This window comes from Rhinatrema bivittatum, chromosome 16, assembly GCF_901001135.1.
Source record: "Rhinatrema bivittatum chromosome 16, aRhiBiv1.1, whole genome shotgun sequence".
Lineage (NCBI taxonomy): Eukaryota > Metazoa > Chordata > Amphibia > Gymnophiona > Rhinatrematidae > Rhinatrema > Rhinatrema bivittatum.
In genome coordinates, this window is record NC_042630.1 from 71,190,548 (window position 1) to 71,212,062 (window position 21,515).

Sequence of the window (21,515 nt, forward strand, 5' to 3'; positions counted from 1 at the left end):
TTTGTTGCCAGAGAATGTGGTTCGTGCAGTTAGTATAGCTGTGTTTAAAAAAGGATTGGATAAGTTCTTGGAGGAGAAATCCATTACCTGCTATTAAGTTCACTTAGAGAATAGCCACTGCCATTAGCAATGGTTACATGGAATAGACTTAGTTTTTGGGTACTTGCCAGGTTCTTATGGCCTGGATTGGCCACTGTTGGAAACAGGATGCTGGGCTTGATGGACCCTTGGTCTGAACCAGTATGGCATTTTCTTATGTTCTTATGTTCTAATGTAAAATGTAAAAGTTCTAATGCTATGTAATGGAAAGTATATCTAATTGTTTTAATGTTAAAACTGTTACAATGTAAAAAGCCCCGGCCAAACATGTCCCGGGCGAGTTCCCGTTCTCTGTAAACCGGACTGATTTGTATCTAATACAGGAATTTCGGTATAGAAAAATAATAAATAAATAAATAAATCTAGCGTCATAAATACTGGTGGGTGCCGCTTTGCTTTAGTGATAAAGATTAGATCCAATATTTTTCGTATGTTATCTGAGGTCGCCCGGCCTGGAATAAAACCAGCCTGGTCCTCATGTACCAGGTGCCCTATCTGTCCCCTTAAATGAAAAGCTAAGACTTTGGTGAGAATTTTGAGATCAATATTTAAAAGTGAGATCGGCCTATAAGAAGCACAATTCTCACTGTCCTTCCCTGACTTTGGTATTAAAGTGATCCCGGCAACGTTACCATGAGAGAGGAGTTGGCCCTCCTCACGTATTTTATTAAACATATTCGCCAGTGGGGTCCTCAATATAGTACGGTATTTTTTATAAAATAAGGGCATAAACCCATCCAATCCTGGGGTCTTCTCTGCTTTCAAATGTTTAATCGCCCAGTCTATCTCTAATGGGGAAATGGGTTTTCCAAGTGTTGTCTGTGTCCTCTCAGGCTAGGCAATGGTATACCTTCCAGATATGACACTCTATCCTGTTCTGTTGCCTCTACCTCCGGCCTATATATCTTTTGATGATAATCTTTGAAACAATTGTGGATGGATTGTTGATTCAAGAGTAGTTCCCCTATGGTAGATTTAATGGATTGCACTAGGCTTCTTATTCAGCGTGCCTGCAGCCGCTTAGCCAACAATTTACTACTCTTGTTCCTAAATTCATAATACCGCTGTTGTAGTAAATCAAGGGTGTAGGCTATAGTTTCTGCATCTAGCGCTACAATCGCCTCATGCTTTTGGTCACCCGTCGGATGGAAATACCTCCTGGGTTTTTTTATGGCACTTTTCTAATTCTCTTAGGTCCCGTACCAAAAGTTCACGACTGGCTTGCCGTTGTTTCTTATGATACGAGGCAAGACTTATGCAACAACCCCGGGTGACCGCCTTCATACCCTCCCAGACCCCTATCGGGGATTCCCCTGCCACAGTGTTGGAGAAATACTACTCCAGGGCTGTGACAATACGGTCACTATATATTGGATCCTTTATAAGGGAGTCATTTAATCTCCAAAATTTGTGGCCAGCATCAGCAATCTGTAGATTGACCGACCAACAAACTGGGGCATGATTGGACCACGTGATAGGTTCTATGTCGGCCGCTGAAGTGCCACTAACTGTCTTTGGACATTAGTATGTAGTCTATTCGACTGTATGTATTATGAGGGTGCAAGTAAAATGTATAGTTTCTACTGTAAGGATATTTGAGCCACCAGATATCCACCAAGTATAGGGTGCTCATGAGATGGATAAATGCCTTCCGGGCCCTCCCAGTCCCTCTGGAGACCTGAGCTGACATATCAATTGCTGGTGCAAGAGGCACATTAAAATCACCGGCCATAATTATAGATACACCAGAATATACGGTTAAACGTTTAGAAACCTCCTGCAGAGTCTCCGCTTGCTGAGACGGGGGCCAATATATACTCACCAGCACCACAGGCTGGTTAGACAATGTGGCCTGTAAGATTAGAAAACGTCCCTGTTAGTCACTATATTGATCCTGAACTTGGACCAACAAGGTAGAAGCAAATAGGAGGTATAGCGGGGTAGGAATTCTATGTGAGGTGGCTGGAGCATAATACTGCGAGGGACAGTGGCGTGATATGATGAGATGTTCATCTCTGCGACGAAGGTCCGTCTCTCTTGAATAAAGGCTACATGGGCAGAGAGCTGCGTGAGTTACCTAAAAAGCTTCTGTCGCTTAAGGGGAGAATTCAAGCCCTTAACATTAAGGAGATACATTTGAGGTCAACCATCTACATATTCTCTTCTGCCACTCACCCCGCTGGGAGGCAGTAACCATATACCCACTATATACACCCTCCCTAACCTATCTCAAGCTGTGATCTGTGTCAATCTTCTGCTGTGTCGTGAGCCTTTGGTCCCCAATTCCTCCAACTTCCCCCTCCCCTCTTCCATTCCTCCCCTCCCCCCTTACCCGTACTGTCTCGTCCAACCTAACCGTGGACCCTTACCTGACGAAGAATGTCCCCTCTGCTTCCCCCACTGCATTGTAGGTGTCTACAACATAAAACTATCGTGAAACATTTAATACTCTAAAGGTTTTAACATTAAAGAGGCCATGCTCTCTCTTCATTCCAGCGTAACTCTGTCACGAAACTGTCCGACCAACCGGGTCCGGAAACAACTGCAAAGCTAAGCAAATGTCCAGGATTACCGGGGAAGAGACTGTCAAATTTAGTATGTTTCTCTTACAGCCACTGGGTGAACCCCCAGCAAAAGCATGAGGAACCCCCGGGTTGTGTCCAGTTGATCCATTTCGGCCTTTTAAGTGATAATTGTCTCTCACTGCTGACCTCAGATTGTGCACCAGGCTAGGCGTTCTGTATGTGTCAAGCAGGATGATCCATAATCACCTCCCTGAGTTTCCACCGGATTTCTTGTGAGGCATAGTCTGCCTTTCCCCACTCGCTGCCACTGGGGTTGGCTTTGCGCGGTGATTTTCAGAGGAGGCTTATCTATGGTAAAAATGTCAACTCCCGCAGCTTAAAGAGCCGGCAGAGCCTCCAGTGTGCTTTTTACCTGCGTCGTGCTGCCCTTTATGGTAAAGGCTAGACAGCAGGGGTAAACCCAGCGGTAACGGATATTTTTCTTTCCACAATAGGGCCGTCAGTGGCTGAACTTCTCTCCTGCAGTGCAGCGTGACAGGTACCAAGTCATTAAAGATTTGAAGCTCATGTCCTGCCCAACTGAATGGTGATGCTCGATGGGCACAGCGTAGCAGGTCCTCCTTAACCATATAGCTGTGGAGGCATGCGATGATATCTTTAGGGGTGTTGCGAGGAGCATTACCTAGCACACGATGTGCTCTCTCGATCACCACCTCGGTCCGGCAATGAGGTTCTCCCTGCTCAAACTCTGTTGCTAATAATGCTGCGCAAATCTTGCAGGTCAGCTCCATAGCATTGGCAAATTCTGGGATTTCAGGCAGGCCCCGGTTCCTTATATTAGACCTGTGGGACCTGTTCTCCAGGTCCTCTAGTTTGAGCTGCACCTAAGAACATAAGAACATGCCATACTGGGTCAGACCAAGGGTCCATCAAGCCCAGCATCTTGTTTCCAACAGTGGCCAATCCAGGCCATAAGAACCTGGAAAGTACCCAAAAACTAAGTCTATTACATGTTACCGTTGCTAGTAATAGCAATGGCTATTTTCTAATTCAACTTAATTAATAGCAGGTAATGGACTTACATAAGAACATAAGAAATTGCCATGCTGGGTCAGACCAAGGGTCTATCAAGCCCAGCATCCTGTTTCCAACAGAGGCCAAAACCAGGCCATAAGAACCTGGCAATTACCCAAACACTAAGAAGATCCCATGCTACTGATGCAATTAATAGCAGTGGCTATTCCCTAAGTAAAATTGATTAATAGCCATTAATGGACTTCTCCAAGAACTTATCCAAACCTTTTTTGAACCCAGCTACACTAACTGCACTAACCACATCCTCTGGCAACAAATTCCAGAGCTTTATTGTGCGTTGAGTGAAAAAGAATTTTCTCCGATTAGTCTTAAATGTGCTACTTGCTAACTTCATGGAATGCCCCCTAGTCCTTCTATTATTCGAAAGTGAAAATAACCGAGTCTCATCTACTCATTCAAGACCTCTCATGATCTTAAAGACCTCTATCATATCCCCCCTCAGCTGTCTCTTCTCCAAGCTGAACAGCCCTAATCTCTTCAGCCTATCCTCATAGGGAAGCTGTTCCATCCCCTTTATCATTTAGGTTGCCCTTCTCTGTACCTTCTCCATCGCAACTATATCTTTTTTGAGATGCGGCGACCAGAATGGTACACAGTATTCAAGGTGTAGTCTCACCATGGAGCGATATAGAGGCATTATGGCATTTTCCGTTCTATTAACCATTCCCTTCCTAATAATTCCTAACATTCTATTTGCTTTTTTGACTGCTGCAGCACACTGAGCTGACTATTTTAAAGTATTATCCACTATGATGCCTAGATCTTTTTCCTGGGTGGTAGCTCCTAATATGGAACCCAACATCGTGTAACTACAGTAACGGTTATTTTTCCCTATATGCAACACCTTGCACTTGTCCACATTAAATTTCATCTGCCATTTGGATGCCCAATCTTCAAGTCTTGCAAGGTCCTTCTGCAATGTATCACAGTCTGCTTGTGATTTAACTACTCTAAATAATTTTGTATCATCTGCAAATTTGATAACCTCACTTGTCGTATTCCTTTCCAGATCATTTATATATTGAAAAGCACCGGTTCAAGTACAGATCCCTGAGGGACTCCACTGTTTACCCTTTTCCACTGAGAAAATTGACCATTTAATCCTACTCTGTTTCCTGTCTTTTAACCAGCTTGTAATCCATGAAAGGACATCGCCTCCTATCCCATGACTTTTTAGTTTACGTAGAAGCCTCTCATGAGGGAATTTGTCAAATGCCTTCTGAAAATCCAAATACACTACATCTACCGGTTCACCTTTATCCACATGTTTATTAACCCCTTCAAAAAAATGAAGCAGATTTGTTAGGCAAGACTTCCCTTGGGTAAATCCATGTTGACTATGTTCCATTAAATCATGTCTTTCTATATGCTTTACAATTTTGTTCTTGAGAATAGTTTCCACTATTTTTCCCGGCACTGAAGTCAGGCTCACTGGTCTATAGTTACCTGGATCGCCCCTGGAGCCTTTTTTAAATATTGGGGTTACATTGGCCACCCTCCAGTTTTCAGGTACAATGGATGATTTTAATGATAGGTTACAAATTTTAACTAATAGATCAGAAATTTCATTTTTGAGTTCCTTCAGAACACTAGGATGCATACCATCCGGTCCAGGTGATTTGCTACTCTTTAGCTTGTCAATCTGGCCTACTACATCTTCCAGGTTCACAGTGATTTCGTTCAGTTCGTCTGACTCATCACCCCTGAAAACCATCTCCGGAACTGGTATCTCCCCAACATCCTCATTTGTAAACACGGAGGCAAAGAATTCATTTAGTCTTTCTGCAATGGCCTTATCTTCCCTAAGAGCCCCTTTAACCCCTCTGTCATCTAATGGTCCAACAGACTCCCTCACAGGTTTCTTGCTTTGGATATATTTAAAAAAGTTTTTATTATGAGTTTTTGCCTCTATGGCCAATTTCATTTCAAATTCTCTCTTCACCTGTCTTATCAATGTTTTACAATTAGCTTGACAATGCTTATGTTTTATCCTATTTTCTTCAGATGGATCCTTCTTCCAGTTTTTGAAGGATGTTTTTTTGGCTAAAATAGCCTCTTTCACCTCACCTTTTAACCATGACGGTAATCGTTTTTCCTTCCTTCCACCTTTCTTAATGCGCGGAATACATATGGACTGCGCCTCTAGGATTGTATTTTTAAACAATGTCCATGCCTGTTGAACACTTTTAACCTTTGCAGCTGCACCTTTCAGTTTTTTCTAACTATTTTCCTCATTTTATCAAAGTTTCCCTTTTTAAAATTGTGTTAGAGCTGCAGATTTACTTATTGTCCCCCTTCCAGTTATTAGTTTAAATTTGATCATGTTATGATCACTGTTGCCAAGTGGCCCCACCACCGTTACTTCTCTCACCAAATCTTGCATTCCACTTAGAATTAAATCTAAAATAGCTCCCTCTCTTGTTGGTTCCTGAACCAATTGCTCCATGAAGCAATAATTTATTACATCCAGGAACTTTATGTCTCTAGCAAGTCTTGATGTTACATTTACCCAGTCAATATTGGGGTAATTGAAATCTCCCATTATTATTGCACTGCCAAATTGGTTTGCTTCCCTGATTTCTCTTAGCATTTCATCATCTGTCTGACCATTTTGTCCAGGTGGACGGTAGTATACTCCTATCACTATACTCTTACCCAACACACATGGGATTTCTACCCATATAGATTCTACTGAGCATTTAGTCTCTTGTATGATCTTTATGCTGTTGGACTCTATACCCTCCCGGACATAAAGTGCCACACCCCCACCAAGTTGATCCTCCCTATCATTGCGATATAATTTGTACCCTGATATAGCACTGTCCCATTGGTTATCCTCCTTCCACCAAGTCTCTGTGATGCCAATTATGTCAATCTCATCATTTGCTGCTATACACTCTAACTCTCCCATCTTACTTCTTAGACTTCTGGCATTGGCATACAGACATTTCAAAGTGTGTTTTTTGCTTGTTTTAACAACCTGCTTTTCAAGAACTTATCCAATCCTTTTTTAAACACAGCTATACTAACTGAACTAACCAAGTACTCTGGCAACAAATTCCAGAGCTTAATTGTGCGTTGAGTGAAGAAGAACTTTCTCCGATTAGTTTTATATGTGCCATATGCTAACTTCTTGGAGTGCCCCCTAGTCTTTCTATTATCTGAAAGACTAAATAACCGATTCACATCTACCCGTTCTAGACCTCTCATGATTTTAAACACCTCTATCACATCCCCCCTCAGCCGTCTCTTCTCCAAGCTGAAAAGTCCTAACCTCTTTAGTCTTTCCTCATAGGGGAGCTGTTCCATTCCGCTTATCAATTTGGTAGCCCTTTTCTGTACCTTCTCCATCGCAATTATATCTTTTTTCAGATTCGGCGACCAGAATTGTACACAGTATTCAAGGTGGGGTCTCACCATGGAGCGATACAAAGTCATTATGACATTTTTCTGTTTTATTCACCATTCCCTTCCTAATAATTCCCAACATTCTGTTTGCTTTTTTGACTGCTGCAGCACACTGAACAGACTATTTCAATGTGCTATCCACTATGACGCCTAGATCTTTCTTGGTGGTAGCACCTAATATGGAACCTAACATTGTGTAACTATAGCATGGGTTATTTTTCCCTATATGCATCACCTTGCACTTATCCACATTAAATTTCATCTGACATTTTGATGCCCAATTTTCCAGTCTCACAAGGCCTTCCTGCAATTTATCACAATCTCCTTGTGATTTAACTACTCTGAACAATTTTGTGTCATCTGCAAATTTGATTATCTCACTCGTCGTATTTCTTTCCAGATCATTTATAAATATATTGAAAAGTAAGGGTCCCAGTACAGATCCCTGAGGCACTCCACTGCCCACTCCCTTCCACTGAGAAAATTGTCCATTTAATCTTACTCTGTTTCCTGTCTTTTAGCCATTTTGCAATCCACGAAAGGACATCGCCACCTATACCATGACATTTTACTTTTCCTAGAAGCCTCTCATGAGGAACTTTGTGAAACGCCTTCTGAAAATCCAAGTACACTACATCTACCGGTTCACCTTTATCCACATGTTTATTAACTCCTTCAAAAAAGTGAAGCAGATTTGTGAAGCAAGACTTGCCTTGTGTAAAGCCATGCTGACTTTGTTCCATTAAACCATGTCTTTCTATATGTTCTGTGATGTTGATGCTTAGAACACTTTCCATTATTTTTCCTGGCACTGAAGTCGGGCTAACCGGTCTGTAGTTTCCTGGATTGCCCCTGGAGCCCTTTTTAAATATTGCGTTATATTAGCTATCCTTCAGTCTTCAGGTACAATGGATGATTTTAATGATAGATTACATATTTTTACTAATAGGTCTGAAATTTCATTTTTGAGTTCCTTCAGAACCCTGGGGTGTATACCATCCGGTCCAGGTGATTTACTACTTTTCAGTTTATCAAACAGGCCTACCACATCTTCTAGGTTCACCGTGATTTGGTTCAGTCCATTTGAATCATTACCCATGAAAACCTTCTCCAGAACTGGTATCTCCCCAACATACTCTTTAGTAAACACCGAAGCAAAGAAATCATTTAATCTTTCCGCGATGGCCTTATCTTCTCTAAGATAACACCTCGATCATCTAACGGTCCAACTGACTCCCTCACAGGCTTTCTTCTTCGGATATATTTTAAAAAGTTTTTACTGTGAGTTTTTGACTCTACAGCCAACTTCTTTTCAAATTCTCTCTTAGCCTGTCTTATCAATGACTTACATTTAACTTGCCAACGCTTATGCATTATCCTATTTTCTTCTGTTGGATCCTTCTTCCAATTTTTAAATGAAGATCTTTTGGCTAAAATAGCTTCTTTCACCTCCCCTTTTAACCATGCCGGTTAATCGTTTTGCCTTCTTTCCACCTTTTTTAATGTGTAGAATACATCTGGACTGTGCTTCTAGGATGGTATTTTTTTAACTATGACCACACCTCTTGCACACTTTTTACCTTTTTTAGCTGCTCCTTTTAGTTTTTTCCTTACAATTTTTCTCATTTTAGCAAAGTTTCCCTTTTGAAAGTTTAGCATGAGAGCCGTGGATTTGCTTACTGTCCCCCTTCCAATCATTAATTCAAGTTTGATCATATTATGATCACTATTGCCAAGTGGCCCCACCACCGTTACCTCTCTCACCAAATCCTGTCCTGTTGCTCCCTCTCTTGTCTGTTCCTGGACCAATTGCTCCATAAAAATGTCATTTATTCCATCCAGGAACTTTATATCTCTAGCATGTACCGATGATACATTTACCCAGTCAATATTGGGGTAATTGAAGTCTCCCATTATTACCGCACTACCAATTTGTTTAGCTTCCCTAATTTCTCTTGGCATTTCACTATCATTCTCACCATCTTGACCAGGTGGACGTAGTATACTATCACATAAGGGATTTCTACCCATAAAGATTCAATTGTGCATTTAGTCTCATGCAGGATGTTTATCCTGTTGGACTCTAAGCCATCCCAGACATAAAGCGCCACATCGCCTCCCGGGTGCTCCTTTCTGTCATTGTGATATAGTGCTATACCGGGATACAAACTATCCCATTGGTTGTCCTCTTCAAATTTTTGCTGGAGGTCCACAAGGTCCGTGGAAAACGCTGCCATTTTCAAGGCCTGCCCCACCACCATGCCCTCTGCGTCCTCCACGCGGCGGCCTAGATCTCTCATTTCCGTGCAGAGATGATCGAGGTTAGTATTAACTTCGTGTTTTAAGGACCGGATATCAGTTTTGATGTCTGCGAACTATTTGTCAAAGTCCGATTTCGCAAGGGTATGCAGAGCCGTTTCTGCCTCTGAGACAATGCGCGGTAACTCTGGCCGCTCCGCGCCATCTTGCCCTGCTGTCTCGGAGCTCAGGGCTGCGAATCGGGAGCCGGATGAATCGTATTGAAACTGCCCCAAATCGATTGTTTTTTTCAGCCAGCCTTATTACAGGACAGATGCGCGAGCGATAGCTGTGAGTCTCGAAGCGTCAGCGTCAGAGTTACTCACAAAAAGCTGAAAAAACGGCAGCAGGGGAAGCGGAGCATCGGGGCTAGACGTCCATAACTCTTGGTGACGTCACTTCTTCTGGGTCAGATTACATTCTGAAATAAAATCGATTCAATGTTCCCCTGAAGAAGGAGGGTTTTCCCTCTGAAACATTGCAATGTCGGGTGATTTTGATGTTGAAGATTTCTTTTCCCAGATATATTAGAGCATTGAGTAACAAGTGAAGGACTTTGGAAGACATTTGTGCGAATTGTTGAAGTCGTTTCTAGTGTTTACACATTCACATTAAGAAGAAGAAATAGTATAACTTAAGAAATCATTGACAAATGGGCAGGTGACATATGAAATGACTGATAATTAAAATATTGAGCACAGGAGGATTTTTATTAATCCTTTAGCATTAAAAGGACATGAGTCCTACATTGCTTTACCAGTGCCACATTATGATGGTCATTCATATTGTTATGAAAACAATTTTTTACATCACACATCAGTTGATTTATTAAAGTGAGATTGATTTTTGTCTAAACTATTTAATTATGACATTTGCTTATATTCATAATGGTGAAAGCAACTATGTAAGAAGAGGTTTTCAGAACACTTTAGCAACACTAGCATCTAGTTTTGGTTTGTCCTTTTCCTTCAGTATATATTTCATTTTTTCCTGGTTCCAGGTGAAGATCAAAGAGCAGGTGCCAGGAAAACAGAAGCCACAAATACAGGAAGAGGAAGATGAGGATAGCGAGAGGGAAGGATGCACACCCCTGGGGAGGAAGGCTCTGCTTGAAGGACTTTTGGAGATGTTGCAGCCAGGGGAGACTGTGGCCCGAGCTATCCAGCGACTGGGTGGGAAGGGAACCAAAGGGCCAGGAGCTGGCTGGGCCCGGGGATCCCGAAAGCAGCAGGCAGAACAAGTTGGGGCAAAAGAAGTGGAGCAGGAGGAGGCAGAGAGCCAATGGAAGAAGGAACTAGAGAGGCTGACAGGACTAGCAGACCAGATGGTGGCACAAGGTGTCTATGAGATTTATCAAGATACTTACGAGAAGGTGGCATACCATCTGAAGATGATGACTTCTGCTGTGCTGCCTGCTGGTGCTAAGGGAGATTCCAAGGAGACACTAGACATGTTTGCAGATGAGATTGAGGAAGAGAAGCTGAGCAAGGGACAGACGGAGAAAAATACAAGAGGTAAGAGGAAGAATATGAGAGAGAGAAGCTGGGGTAGAAGAATGAGAGAGAGAGAAATGTTGTAAATTATTCACCTCCTATCTTCTTCTCGCCTTACTAGTTGCAATGTTGCATGGCTTGCTGTTTCCAAGCCTCTAAGTTCTTATTTTTCGGTTGTCCGCCTCCCCCCTCCCCTGTTCTTGTATTTTCCTCCCTTTTTGTTAAAATGTAAACCGATATGATGTGTATTTTAATATCTGTATAGAAAAGCTGTTAAATAACGACGTGAAGCTGGGGTAGAAGAAAAGTGTTAAGAGAATCATAAATAAAGATGATAGAAATGATAGAGGAGGTGAAATTGAAGCAAGAGCATGCTTGTGTGTAAGCTGGGATGATGTGTATGCACAGAGGGTGAGCTCTATGCTGCCATTTTCACAAGCCTTGCCCCTGTTTCTAGGAGCCTCACTATTCCTATAATCCCACTCCCTTTGCAACAAGTTGAGATCCATCAGCCTCACAATGCTGCAAGCTATTAGTTTATGCAGAGAGCATCCTTTCCCCCTTATATAGATTTTCATAGTACTGAAAATACAGAAATGTGCTCCTTCTCGCTGCACCTCTGCTTCTGATGTGCAAGAAAGGGAAGTGCCCTGTGCTCTTGGTTTGATGAAAAGCATAAAGAGGAGATCCTTACAGCTTGTGGTTCTCTTTTCTCTCCTGCAGGCAGAGGTGTTGAGATTGAGCCCCCTGAGGCCATGTGGGAGTATAAGTGGGAGAACACAGAAGGGGCAGAGCTGTACGGCCCCTTCTCCAGCTCCCAGATGCAGGTGAGTGGCTGATTTTCCAAAAGCCCATTTAGTTCTTATTACCAGCTCTGCCTCTGACTCACTGGGTGTCATCTTTCTCCCTGTATCTTAATTCTCATCCCTGATATTCAGTGTGATCTTCAGACAGATTTTCTCTTTCTGTAAAGGCAGTTGCGAGATTTTATTTATTTACTTATTTTTTTATTTTACACATTTATATGCTGACATGGACTAGTTCTAGGTGGTGCACAGGAGTACATACATAATAAAATAAAGAACAATACATCACAAAAACAACTGAACATTCAAGTTGACCATACACCTGCATAACACTCAACTTCATGAATGCCACATTACAGGAAAGCCATCCTGAATAAGTAAGTTTTCAACATGCTCTTGAACATCTTGGGACAAGGGACCATCCAAAGTTCATTTGGCAAAGAGTTCCAAAGAACTCTCTAGTTTGTGTCAAGCGAGCTTGTCGTGTAGAAGAGCTATGAAGCAGGTAAGCCCAACTAGACCAAACTACAATAATCAATCATAGGAATAATCAAGGCCCGAACTACTTATTGAAAATCACATGATCGTAATAATGGCTTCAAGCTATGTAAAAGTCTGAACTTATAAAAGCCAGACTTTATTACAGATTTAATCTGTTGTGTCAAAGATAAATTCTAACAGAGGATACAACCAGCAAGTTAATGTCTTTGACAGTAATCACTGAAGTGAATCAAACATTACTATTCCAGTGAATCACTAACATTTTTTAATGATAGCCCTCCCACCAGCAGAGACTCTCACCAAGCTAGGCTCACAACCGCTGTATTTATTTTATTTATTTATTTAAAATTATTTATATACCATCTAGCAATAAAATATTGATCAAAACTGTGTTCAATATGCATAAACAAATTAAGCATGAAGAAAGGTACAAACATAAAATTATATTAAAATTAAAAACAAAACAAATATTTTAAAAATAATGATAAAAATTATCTAACTTTAAAAGAGCAATATTAAGGAGAGAAAAGACAGATCGAATAGGATAGGGAATATGTGATGAAGAATGCTATGTGTAATGTAGTTAGGAAAGATTTGTATCTGGGGTGACAAAATGCTTTTGAAAAGAGGTAGGTTTTTAGTGATTTCTTAAATTCTTTTGAGTTTGAGATTTGGTGAAGGGGTGTAGGGAATGAGTTCCATAGTCGTGGGCCTGCTACTGAGAGTGCTCTTTTTCTTGTGATATTTAGATGTGCTAAATGTATCTGGAAGGTCAAGTAAGCTTTTGTTCAAAGATCTTAAATGTCTAGATGGTTTGTAGATCTGAAGGATAGTGCAAAGCCAAATTGAGGATGGGTTATATAATAAAGAGTGCGCAATGGACAGAATTTTATATAGAATTATAAATTTAATGGGAAGCCAATGCAGAGTATATAATGTGGGGGAGATGTGATTTTTTAAATAGATGAATCAGGATACGGGCAGCTGAATTTTGAATCAGTTGTAAAGGTTTGATTGCAGAGTCGGGAAGTTCCAGGTAAAGGCCGTTACAATAGTCAAGTACTGAAAAAATTAAGGATTCAAGGACAGAATGGAAATCCCGGTAGAATAGAAGTGGATGCATTCATTTTAAGAGATGTAATTTATAAAAGGAATTTTAAATGATTTTTTGTAAACCACTTTGGTCAATGTTACATTGGTAAAACAGTATATAAATATGGTAAATAACTGTTAGAGAAATGTACTGAGATAGTGACAAGTCAGAGTTGAGTAAAACTCCTAGGTTTCGGGCTTGAGTATTGGTATGGAAATACTGTTTAAAAGAAAGTGTGAAGGAGGACCATTAGAAGGGTTAGCAATTGAGCTAAGGAATAGAATTTCAGTTTTGTTGGGATTTAATTTTAAGCAGTGTGGGATAGCCACCTATCAACGGTATTTATATATAAGGTTAGATAATGGATAGAGTTTCAGTCCATGAAGATTTATAGGGTACAAAAAATTGTATGTCGTTTGTGTATATCTTAAATTGGACATTCAAACATTGGATAAATGTTAAAGGGAATAGGTGATAGCGAAGATGTGGGATACCAGAACAGATAGTATATGAAGTAGGATAATAATCAAGTTTGTGTGGAGATGATTAGAATTTCAAAAGGAGAATTGGATAATAATTGGATAATACTTGTTTTTTAACCGGGGAGAGGGAAGATTTTAATATCACTAACCAACCTCCCCCTCTATGATTAGGTCTGGGCTCTGAGAAGGCAGTGTAGTCAATAAGACATATATTGTTAATAGTAACCGTATCTGAATCAGTGAGCCAGGATTCCGTTATTAGTAAACAGTTATTAGTAAACAGTCAGGTTTTTTGGTGGTGTTCAAATCAAATAGTATAAGTGTTTTTTTTCCTTGTAGATTGTGCATAACAGTAGGGAAAAGAAACAGAGGAGAAAGTAATAGCAGCAGTTAGAACAGGCATAATTGAGATCAATGATTTTCTGCAGATAGATTTAGAGGCATAATGAACCTTTTTTTTTTTTTTTTTTTTTTATAGTGACTTACGGTATTTACCATTACCCAAGACAGTTGAGATCTCCATGATATTTATTTATTTATTATTTTTTATATACCGACATTTGATCTGAGATATCACATTGGTTTACATTCAGGTACTATAGGTATTTCCCTAGCCCCAGAGGGCTTACAATCTAAGTTTGTACCTGAGCCAATGGAGGGTAAAGTGACTTGCCAAAGGTCACAAGGAGCGACAGCGGGACTCGATATAAAATTAAAAGAGCGAACAAAGGGGCATGCCCCTTTATCACATGACACACTAGTGTCACCGCGGGTCCTATAACCATCGCCCCCGATGATGTCAGCAGTTGGGGGTGTAGCCAGAGGAGTCCTACCTGGCTGAGGATGTGGGCAAGCAGGATGATTATTGGAATTGAATTCCAGGCAGGTAGCTGTATCAACAATAAGGCTCTCCAGGTGGTAGAGGAGAGTGGCGGAGGCACAGGCTGTTAAACCCCTCCGGTATCACCACAGGTGCTCTAACCATCGCCCCCCCCCCCCCCCCCCCCCCCCCCCCCCCCCCCGATGAAGTCAGCAGTCAGGGGTGTGACCGGAGGAGGCCTTGATGCCTGCAGGACTCAGCCAGCCCAGCCTTATTTAACCCTTTCTCTCCCACAACTCTTGCCTCATCATTGAGTCATCTTGGCTTTTTGCTTTCGCCCACATGCCTTACTACTGTGTGGCCTTCTTGCTTTACTTTGCCTTGTGGCCTCCTTGGCCCTCTTGCTTGTCCTGTGGCCACCTTAGCCCTTCTGCCTTCTCCTGTGGCCTTCTTGGCCTTCCTGCCTTGCTCTGTGGTCCCCTTGGTTTTCTTGTCTTGTCATATGGCCTTCATGGCATCCTTTGGCCTCCTAACCTCACTTTGACCTGCCTTGGAGCCTTTCAGTCTGTCACTTGCCTGTCTGATCTTGTCCAGTCCTCCCTGAAGGCCCTGTTCCCAGTGGGCCTTCTGTTCCAACCTGTATTTCTCTCTCCAGCTCATGCCTCTAGTTCTATCCCTTGTCTCCTGTCCCTGCATTGTCTTCTATTGCAGCCCTTGTCTCCAGCTCCTGCCTGCCTCCAACTCCAATCCTGGTCTCTAGTTCCAGCCTTGTCTTCAGTTTTCACCTAGCCTCCAATCCCCGCCCAGTCTGACCTCCACTGTTCCAGGAAGGACTGCCAGCCCCCAGAATCTGGGGGCTCAATCCAAATGGGAAGGGTCTTGACAGGCAGAAGACGTTGTACTGTCCATCCTTGAAGGCCTGTAATGCTCCTGAAGGGGGCATTCCCAGACCCAGCTGGCCAGTCTGTGACAGTCTTATAGATGAAAAACAGAGAGAGAACATTTCTGCAGTTTTGGACTACAGGAGCAGTACAGGCCTTCAAGGATGGACAGTACAGAGAAATATAGATATTAAATGTCGCCAACAGGGCCAAGCCCTGTGGGACTCCTGTAAGCATGGGATATCTTTTGGAGCTGTTCACACCAATCCTTACCTGTTGCAGTCTGCCATCAAGGTACAATCTGAACCAATTAAGGACAGTCCCCACATTTCCCCAGTTCACTCAATTGGTATAAAAGAATCAGGTGATCAATTGTCAAATGCCTCAGATATGCCAAGTGTTAAAAAATACATAGCTGCTGCCACAGTTGAGCTCTCTTCTGATGGCATCAGTAGTTGAGAGAATTAAGATCTCTGTATTCATGGATTTCCTAAATCTGAATTGATAGTTATCCAAATTTGCTGTTCCTCAAAGTAGACCAACTGTGTAAGTACTGCTGCTTCTACAATTTTTGCAGTAAATAATGATGAAATTGGTCGATCACTAGCTGGATCAGCAGAATTCAATGTAGCTTTTTTTAATAATGGTCTCCCAAACAGCAGGAACAAGTCTTTCTGTCAAAGTTAAATTGACCAGATTTGTCATACAAGGGATAATTACCTTCTTTGTAACTTTAAAGTCAGTAGCACTGCAAGGATTAAATGGGCAACCACCGGGATTCATTGCAGAAATGTTAGAAATCTCTGGTTCGGAAACTGACTCAAGTGCTGACCACTTGGTATCACTGGAATATGGTATAGTATCATACTATTGAGGAACCATAGAAAAAAAGGTTACAATCATAGCAATATTCTGTGGTGATAAAAAATCATAAACTGTTTGGAAAAGAATTGTAGGATTATTCCCAGCAGTGTGCAGTTGAGTTCAGTGTAGAACGTTTTCTTGGCATCATTACTCATGTCCTTATAGGCAACCAGTTTGCATTTATACAACTATAGGGCTTCAGTACATAGTCACTCCTGCCTTCACAGGAGCTGTCTACAACTGCAAAAAAACATAGTTCTGTTCTGTTAACCTAACAATGGAAATGTACACATGGAGCTACTCTAGCTGGAACCTTCAGTAACTTAGAATCCCAAAAAGAGACTGCAGCGTCAGTCTTACTCAAATTAAAACCATCCAGTTCTAGAGAGAGGAGTTTGCTAAAGCACTCAGTATCAATACATCTGTGCATAACCTTCCTCCGTTTTAGCTGAGGCAATCTTTTTTTCTGAGCGCACACATCTGGATATTGAAAAGAGATGAATGGTGAGACCATGGAACCCCAACAGCCTTTCGTGGATTGCAAACTGGCTAAAAGACAGGAAACAGAGAGTAGGATTAAATGGACAGTTTTCTCAGTGGAAGGGAGTGGGTAGTGGAGTGCCTCAGGGATCTGTATTGGGGCCCTTACTTTTCAATATATTTATAAATGATCTGGAAAGAAATATGAGTGAGATAATCAAATTTGCAGATACAAAATTGTTCAGAGTAATTAAATCACAAGCAGATTGTGATAAATTGCAGGAAGACCTTGTGAGACTGGAAAATTGGGCATCAAAATGGCAGATGACATTTAATGTGGATAAGTGCAATGTGATGCATATAGAGAAAAATAACCCATGCTATAGTTACACAATGTTAGGTTCCATATTAGGTGTTACAACCCAAGAAAGAGATCTAGGTGTCATAGTGGATAACACATTGAAATCTTCAGTTCAGTGTGCTGCGGCAGTTAAAAAAAAACAGAATGTTGGGAATTATTAGAAAGGGAATGGTGAATAAAATGGAAAATGTCATAATGCCTCTGTATCGTTCCATGGTGAGACCGCACCTTGAATACTGTGTACAATTCTGGTCGCCGCATCTCAAAAAAGATATAATTGCGATGGAGAAGGTACAGAGAAGGGCTACCAAAATAAGGGGAATGGAACAGCTCCCCTATGAGGAAAGACTAAAGAGGTTAGGACTTTTCAGCTTGGAGAAGAGACGGCTGAGGGGGGATATGATAGAGATGTTTAAAATCATGAGAGGTCTAGAACGGGTAGATGTGAATCGGTTATTTACTCTTTCGGATAATAGAAAGACTAGGGGGCACTCCATGAAGTTAGCATGTGGCACATTTAAAACTAATCGGAGAAAGTTCTTTTTCACTCAACGCACAATTAAACTCTGGAATTTGTTGCCAGAGGATGTGGTTAGTGCAGTTAGTATAGCTGTGTTTAAAAAAGGATTGGATAAGTTCTTGGAGAAGTCCATTACCTGCTATTAATTAAGTTGACTTAGAAAATAGCCACTACTATTACTAGCAAAGGTAACATGGAATAGATTTAGTTTTTGGGTACTTGCCAGGTTCTTATGGCCTGGATTGGCCACTGTTGGAAACAGGATGCTGGGCTTGATGGACCCTTGGTCTGACCCAGTATGGCATGTTCATATGTTCTTAACTCACAGTGGATCAAATGACGCCAAAATTGATGAATTAAGACCAAATCCAAAATGTTTCCAAGTTTGTATGGGTTGATGAATGATCTGTTCCTAACCCAAACAGCTCATGCCATCCAAAAATTGCTCACAGGTAAGACATCAGTAGTGTTAATATGAAGATTAAAGTCACCCAAAATACTGTAGCATCCTAGTTAAATCAACCTTTGATTGCAAAATTGCTCAAATACAGGAGAGCTATTCGAGTACACCAGTCCCAGCAGAGCATAAACCAGGCAGATATTGAAACCACTTGTAATGAACATTAACATTTCATATGGGGATCCATCAACTGAGTTTTCCTGTGAAAAATTCCAATGAGATTTATATGCACCACCCCCTCATCTCTTCAGATTTGGCTGAAAGATGATAGAGTGTCCAATAGGGCAAATTTGGTTAACTAGTGTAATATCAGAATCCCACACCCAAGATTCTGTGACACACAAAATGTCAGGAGCCTCAAAAACTAATAGGTCACATAAATAGGTATTTTTTTTACCTCGCAAATTGAGCATGGATTAAACAAATGTTAGGACAAATTTAATTCAGAACATTACATGTTTCAACTGGTATAAGATAATATGGCTGCCATTGCCGCCTTGGGTGTCTATGAGATAATAAATTGCTATAACTTCCGTGGCCACACATAACTTTGATCATTCCCATTTCAGATGCTAGGATTGAAAAATCATGAGCTATGGAAATATTTTCAGCCCTCTGTGTGCACAAAGGAGCTCCTTTGTTATGCTCCTTCATGCACATGACAGAGTATGCGTCTCACCAGCTGCTGGCTCTTCAATCTCCACTCCAATAACATCTGCAGGAGTAGGGCTAAAGCATCAAGATGGCAGGGGAGCCGGCAGACAAGAGGAAACTGCTCTTCCAGCTGGGGCTAAAATTTAGGGCAGCCCCAGTAGAAAAGCAGAGGAGGAATCCAACAGAGCAGTGACAGCAGTGGAATGAACTTGTCCAGCACTCTCTCCTGGCTCTTCACTATTCCCCCCCCCCTCCCCCGCTGCTTTGTGCTATACTCCCCCCTGCATTTTTTTTCTAATGCTTAATTTTTATTGTTTTTCCAATAATCAATGCACAATAGAAACAAAAATGAAATCATACAAATTAAAAAAATTTATTTATTGAAACTTATATCCTGCTACCTCCAAACTATCAATACTTGGGGCAAACAAAATTCCCCAGACTGTGAAAGGCTTGTAGGTGAATAAGGAGATGCATAATAGGGAGTAAACAGCATTTTACTGTCTGGTTGGTGTCTGGGATTTTTCCTTGGCCTTGACAATAGATCCTGAAGGGAAATGTTGGAGGATGCCCTATCATGAATATGGCTGTTCTGAAACAACTTGACGAACATCTGAAACAAAATAACATCCCACACAACATCCTCCATCCCACACAACATGTCTTCCGAAGACGACGACAGCACCGAAACACTACTCATCAACCTAACAAACACTGTTCTAAAAGGGTTTAACAACGGCCAGAAATACATCCTCATCTTACTAGATCTATCTGCAGCATTTGACAGAGTTGACCATAACATCCTAATTCAACGACTAACCGAAATAGGCTTAACAGGAAACACACTAGCATGGTTCTCCTCTTTCCTTCAAAACAGATCATTCCAGGTAGCCATCACCAACTCCATCTCAGAATCAATCCCTCTTGAAACTGGAGTGCCACAGGGATCCGCTCTATCCGCCACCCTATTTAACATCTATATTCTACCACTATGCCAACTACTATCAAATCTCGGCATCACCTATTACATGTACGTGGACGACATCCAACTTATCGTCCCTGTAACAAGCACTATAAGAGAATGCCCTCAACCTTTCAGCCACATATCTTATCTACATAAAAAATACCTTAAATCAAATGAAACTATGCCTGAACATAGACAAGATTGAATACATTCTTCTCGAAAGAAAAAGCTCAACAAACCCTCCCAATAACACGTCTACCCGACAACACTATGATCAAACTTCGAGCAAACATGAAAGACCTAGGTGTATAATGCTAGACCCTGAACTGAACTTCAAGAAACACATCGCCCTGAAAGCCAAAGAGGGCTTCTACAAACTCGCAATACTTAAATGACTGAAACCACTTATAAACCAACCAAAATTCAGAACAATACTGCAATCTCTAATTTTCTCTTGCTCTGATTACTGCAACTCACTACTCCTAGGACTCCCCTAAACAACCACACGTCCTCTCCAGATACTTCAAAACGCCACAACCAGAATTCTCACCAGACACAAAAGATCGGAACACATCACCCCATTACTAAAAGATCTGCACTGGTTACCCATTGAAAAACGCATTGAACACAAAATGCTAACAATAATCCACAAAATGATACATAACAATGAACCCAATTTCCTAAATACATTATTCCAAAGGCATCATCCCCAATGAAACACAAGATCAGCAAACAAAGCCCTACTAGCAATTCCCCCTATCTCCTCAGCAAACCTCACAAAAATCAGAGAAAGAGCTTCATCAATAGCTGGACCAAACCTATGGAACTCACTCCCAGAAAACATAAGGCTTCAAAATGAGACAAAACTCTTCAAAAAAAAAAACTACTCAAAACCTGGCTATTGCGACAAGCCTACAAAGATGGTATAGGACAAACTCAACGATATTGCAGAATCTGATAATATTTGATAAGCAGATATCAAACTTTACATCTGCTTTCGTTTATCTCATTATTATGCTATTTAGCTGTGCTCCCATTTATTTAATTTATTTAACATTTCTTATATACCGATGACCGTTCGCACATCGTACAGTGAACAAAAAACCATTGGGCAGAACCCTTACAAATAACTGATAATATAGTAACTAGGTAGCATGTAAAAATAGTTGGGAGGAGCCCTTACATGAAATACAAACATCAAGGAGGGAATGATTTGTTATTGTCCTTTGATATTTATATTTTAGTCTATAACATTAGAACACTTTAACTGCCATTACTATTGTCTGTCTTCTTTATATGTGATAACTGTTATCATCCTCTTACTATTTCATTATTGTACTTTCCTTGTTAAATGATTGTAAACGGCTGTGAAGGTTCCCACTGATACGACTGTATAGAAAAACAAATAAACCATAAAACCTCAAACTGGTGTGCCACTGGCTGCTAAAAGCCAACTGTTAAGTTTCTGCTTTGATAATGAGTGGTTGCCATTTTAGACCATGTAGATACATACACATAAAAAGTCAACCAATTTATAGACTATATATTTTTCTGCACTCTGTTTTCTTTTATGGTGCACACGAAAACAAGTGAAAACATACAAAATGACACTAATGAATGCAAAACAAAATAACATTACCAAAACTACTCCATGTATGTGTATGTTGCACACACAGAAAGGTCACATCTGGTATTTTATTTCCACAATGCA

At 41.0% G+C, this 21,515-nt stretch overlaps 1 protein-coding gene across 7 annotated transcripts in view; it reads left to right on the top strand.

The window, feature by feature from the left end:
- Positions 1-21,515, top strand: part of CD2BP2 (CD2 cytoplasmic tail binding protein 2) — a 209,745-nt gene that overhangs the window by 186,575 nt on the left and 1,655 nt on the right. For all 7 annotated transcript variants that reach the window (XM_029580446.1, XM_029580447.1, XM_029580450.1 and 4 more), the window contains 2 exons: positions 10,426-10,939; positions 11,642-11,745. In XM_029580446.1, coding sequence (XP_029436306.1) covers positions 10,426-10,939; positions 11,642-11,745 — 618 coding nt within the window. The remainder of the gene's footprint in view (positions 1-10,425; positions 10,940-11,641; positions 11,746-21,515) is intronic.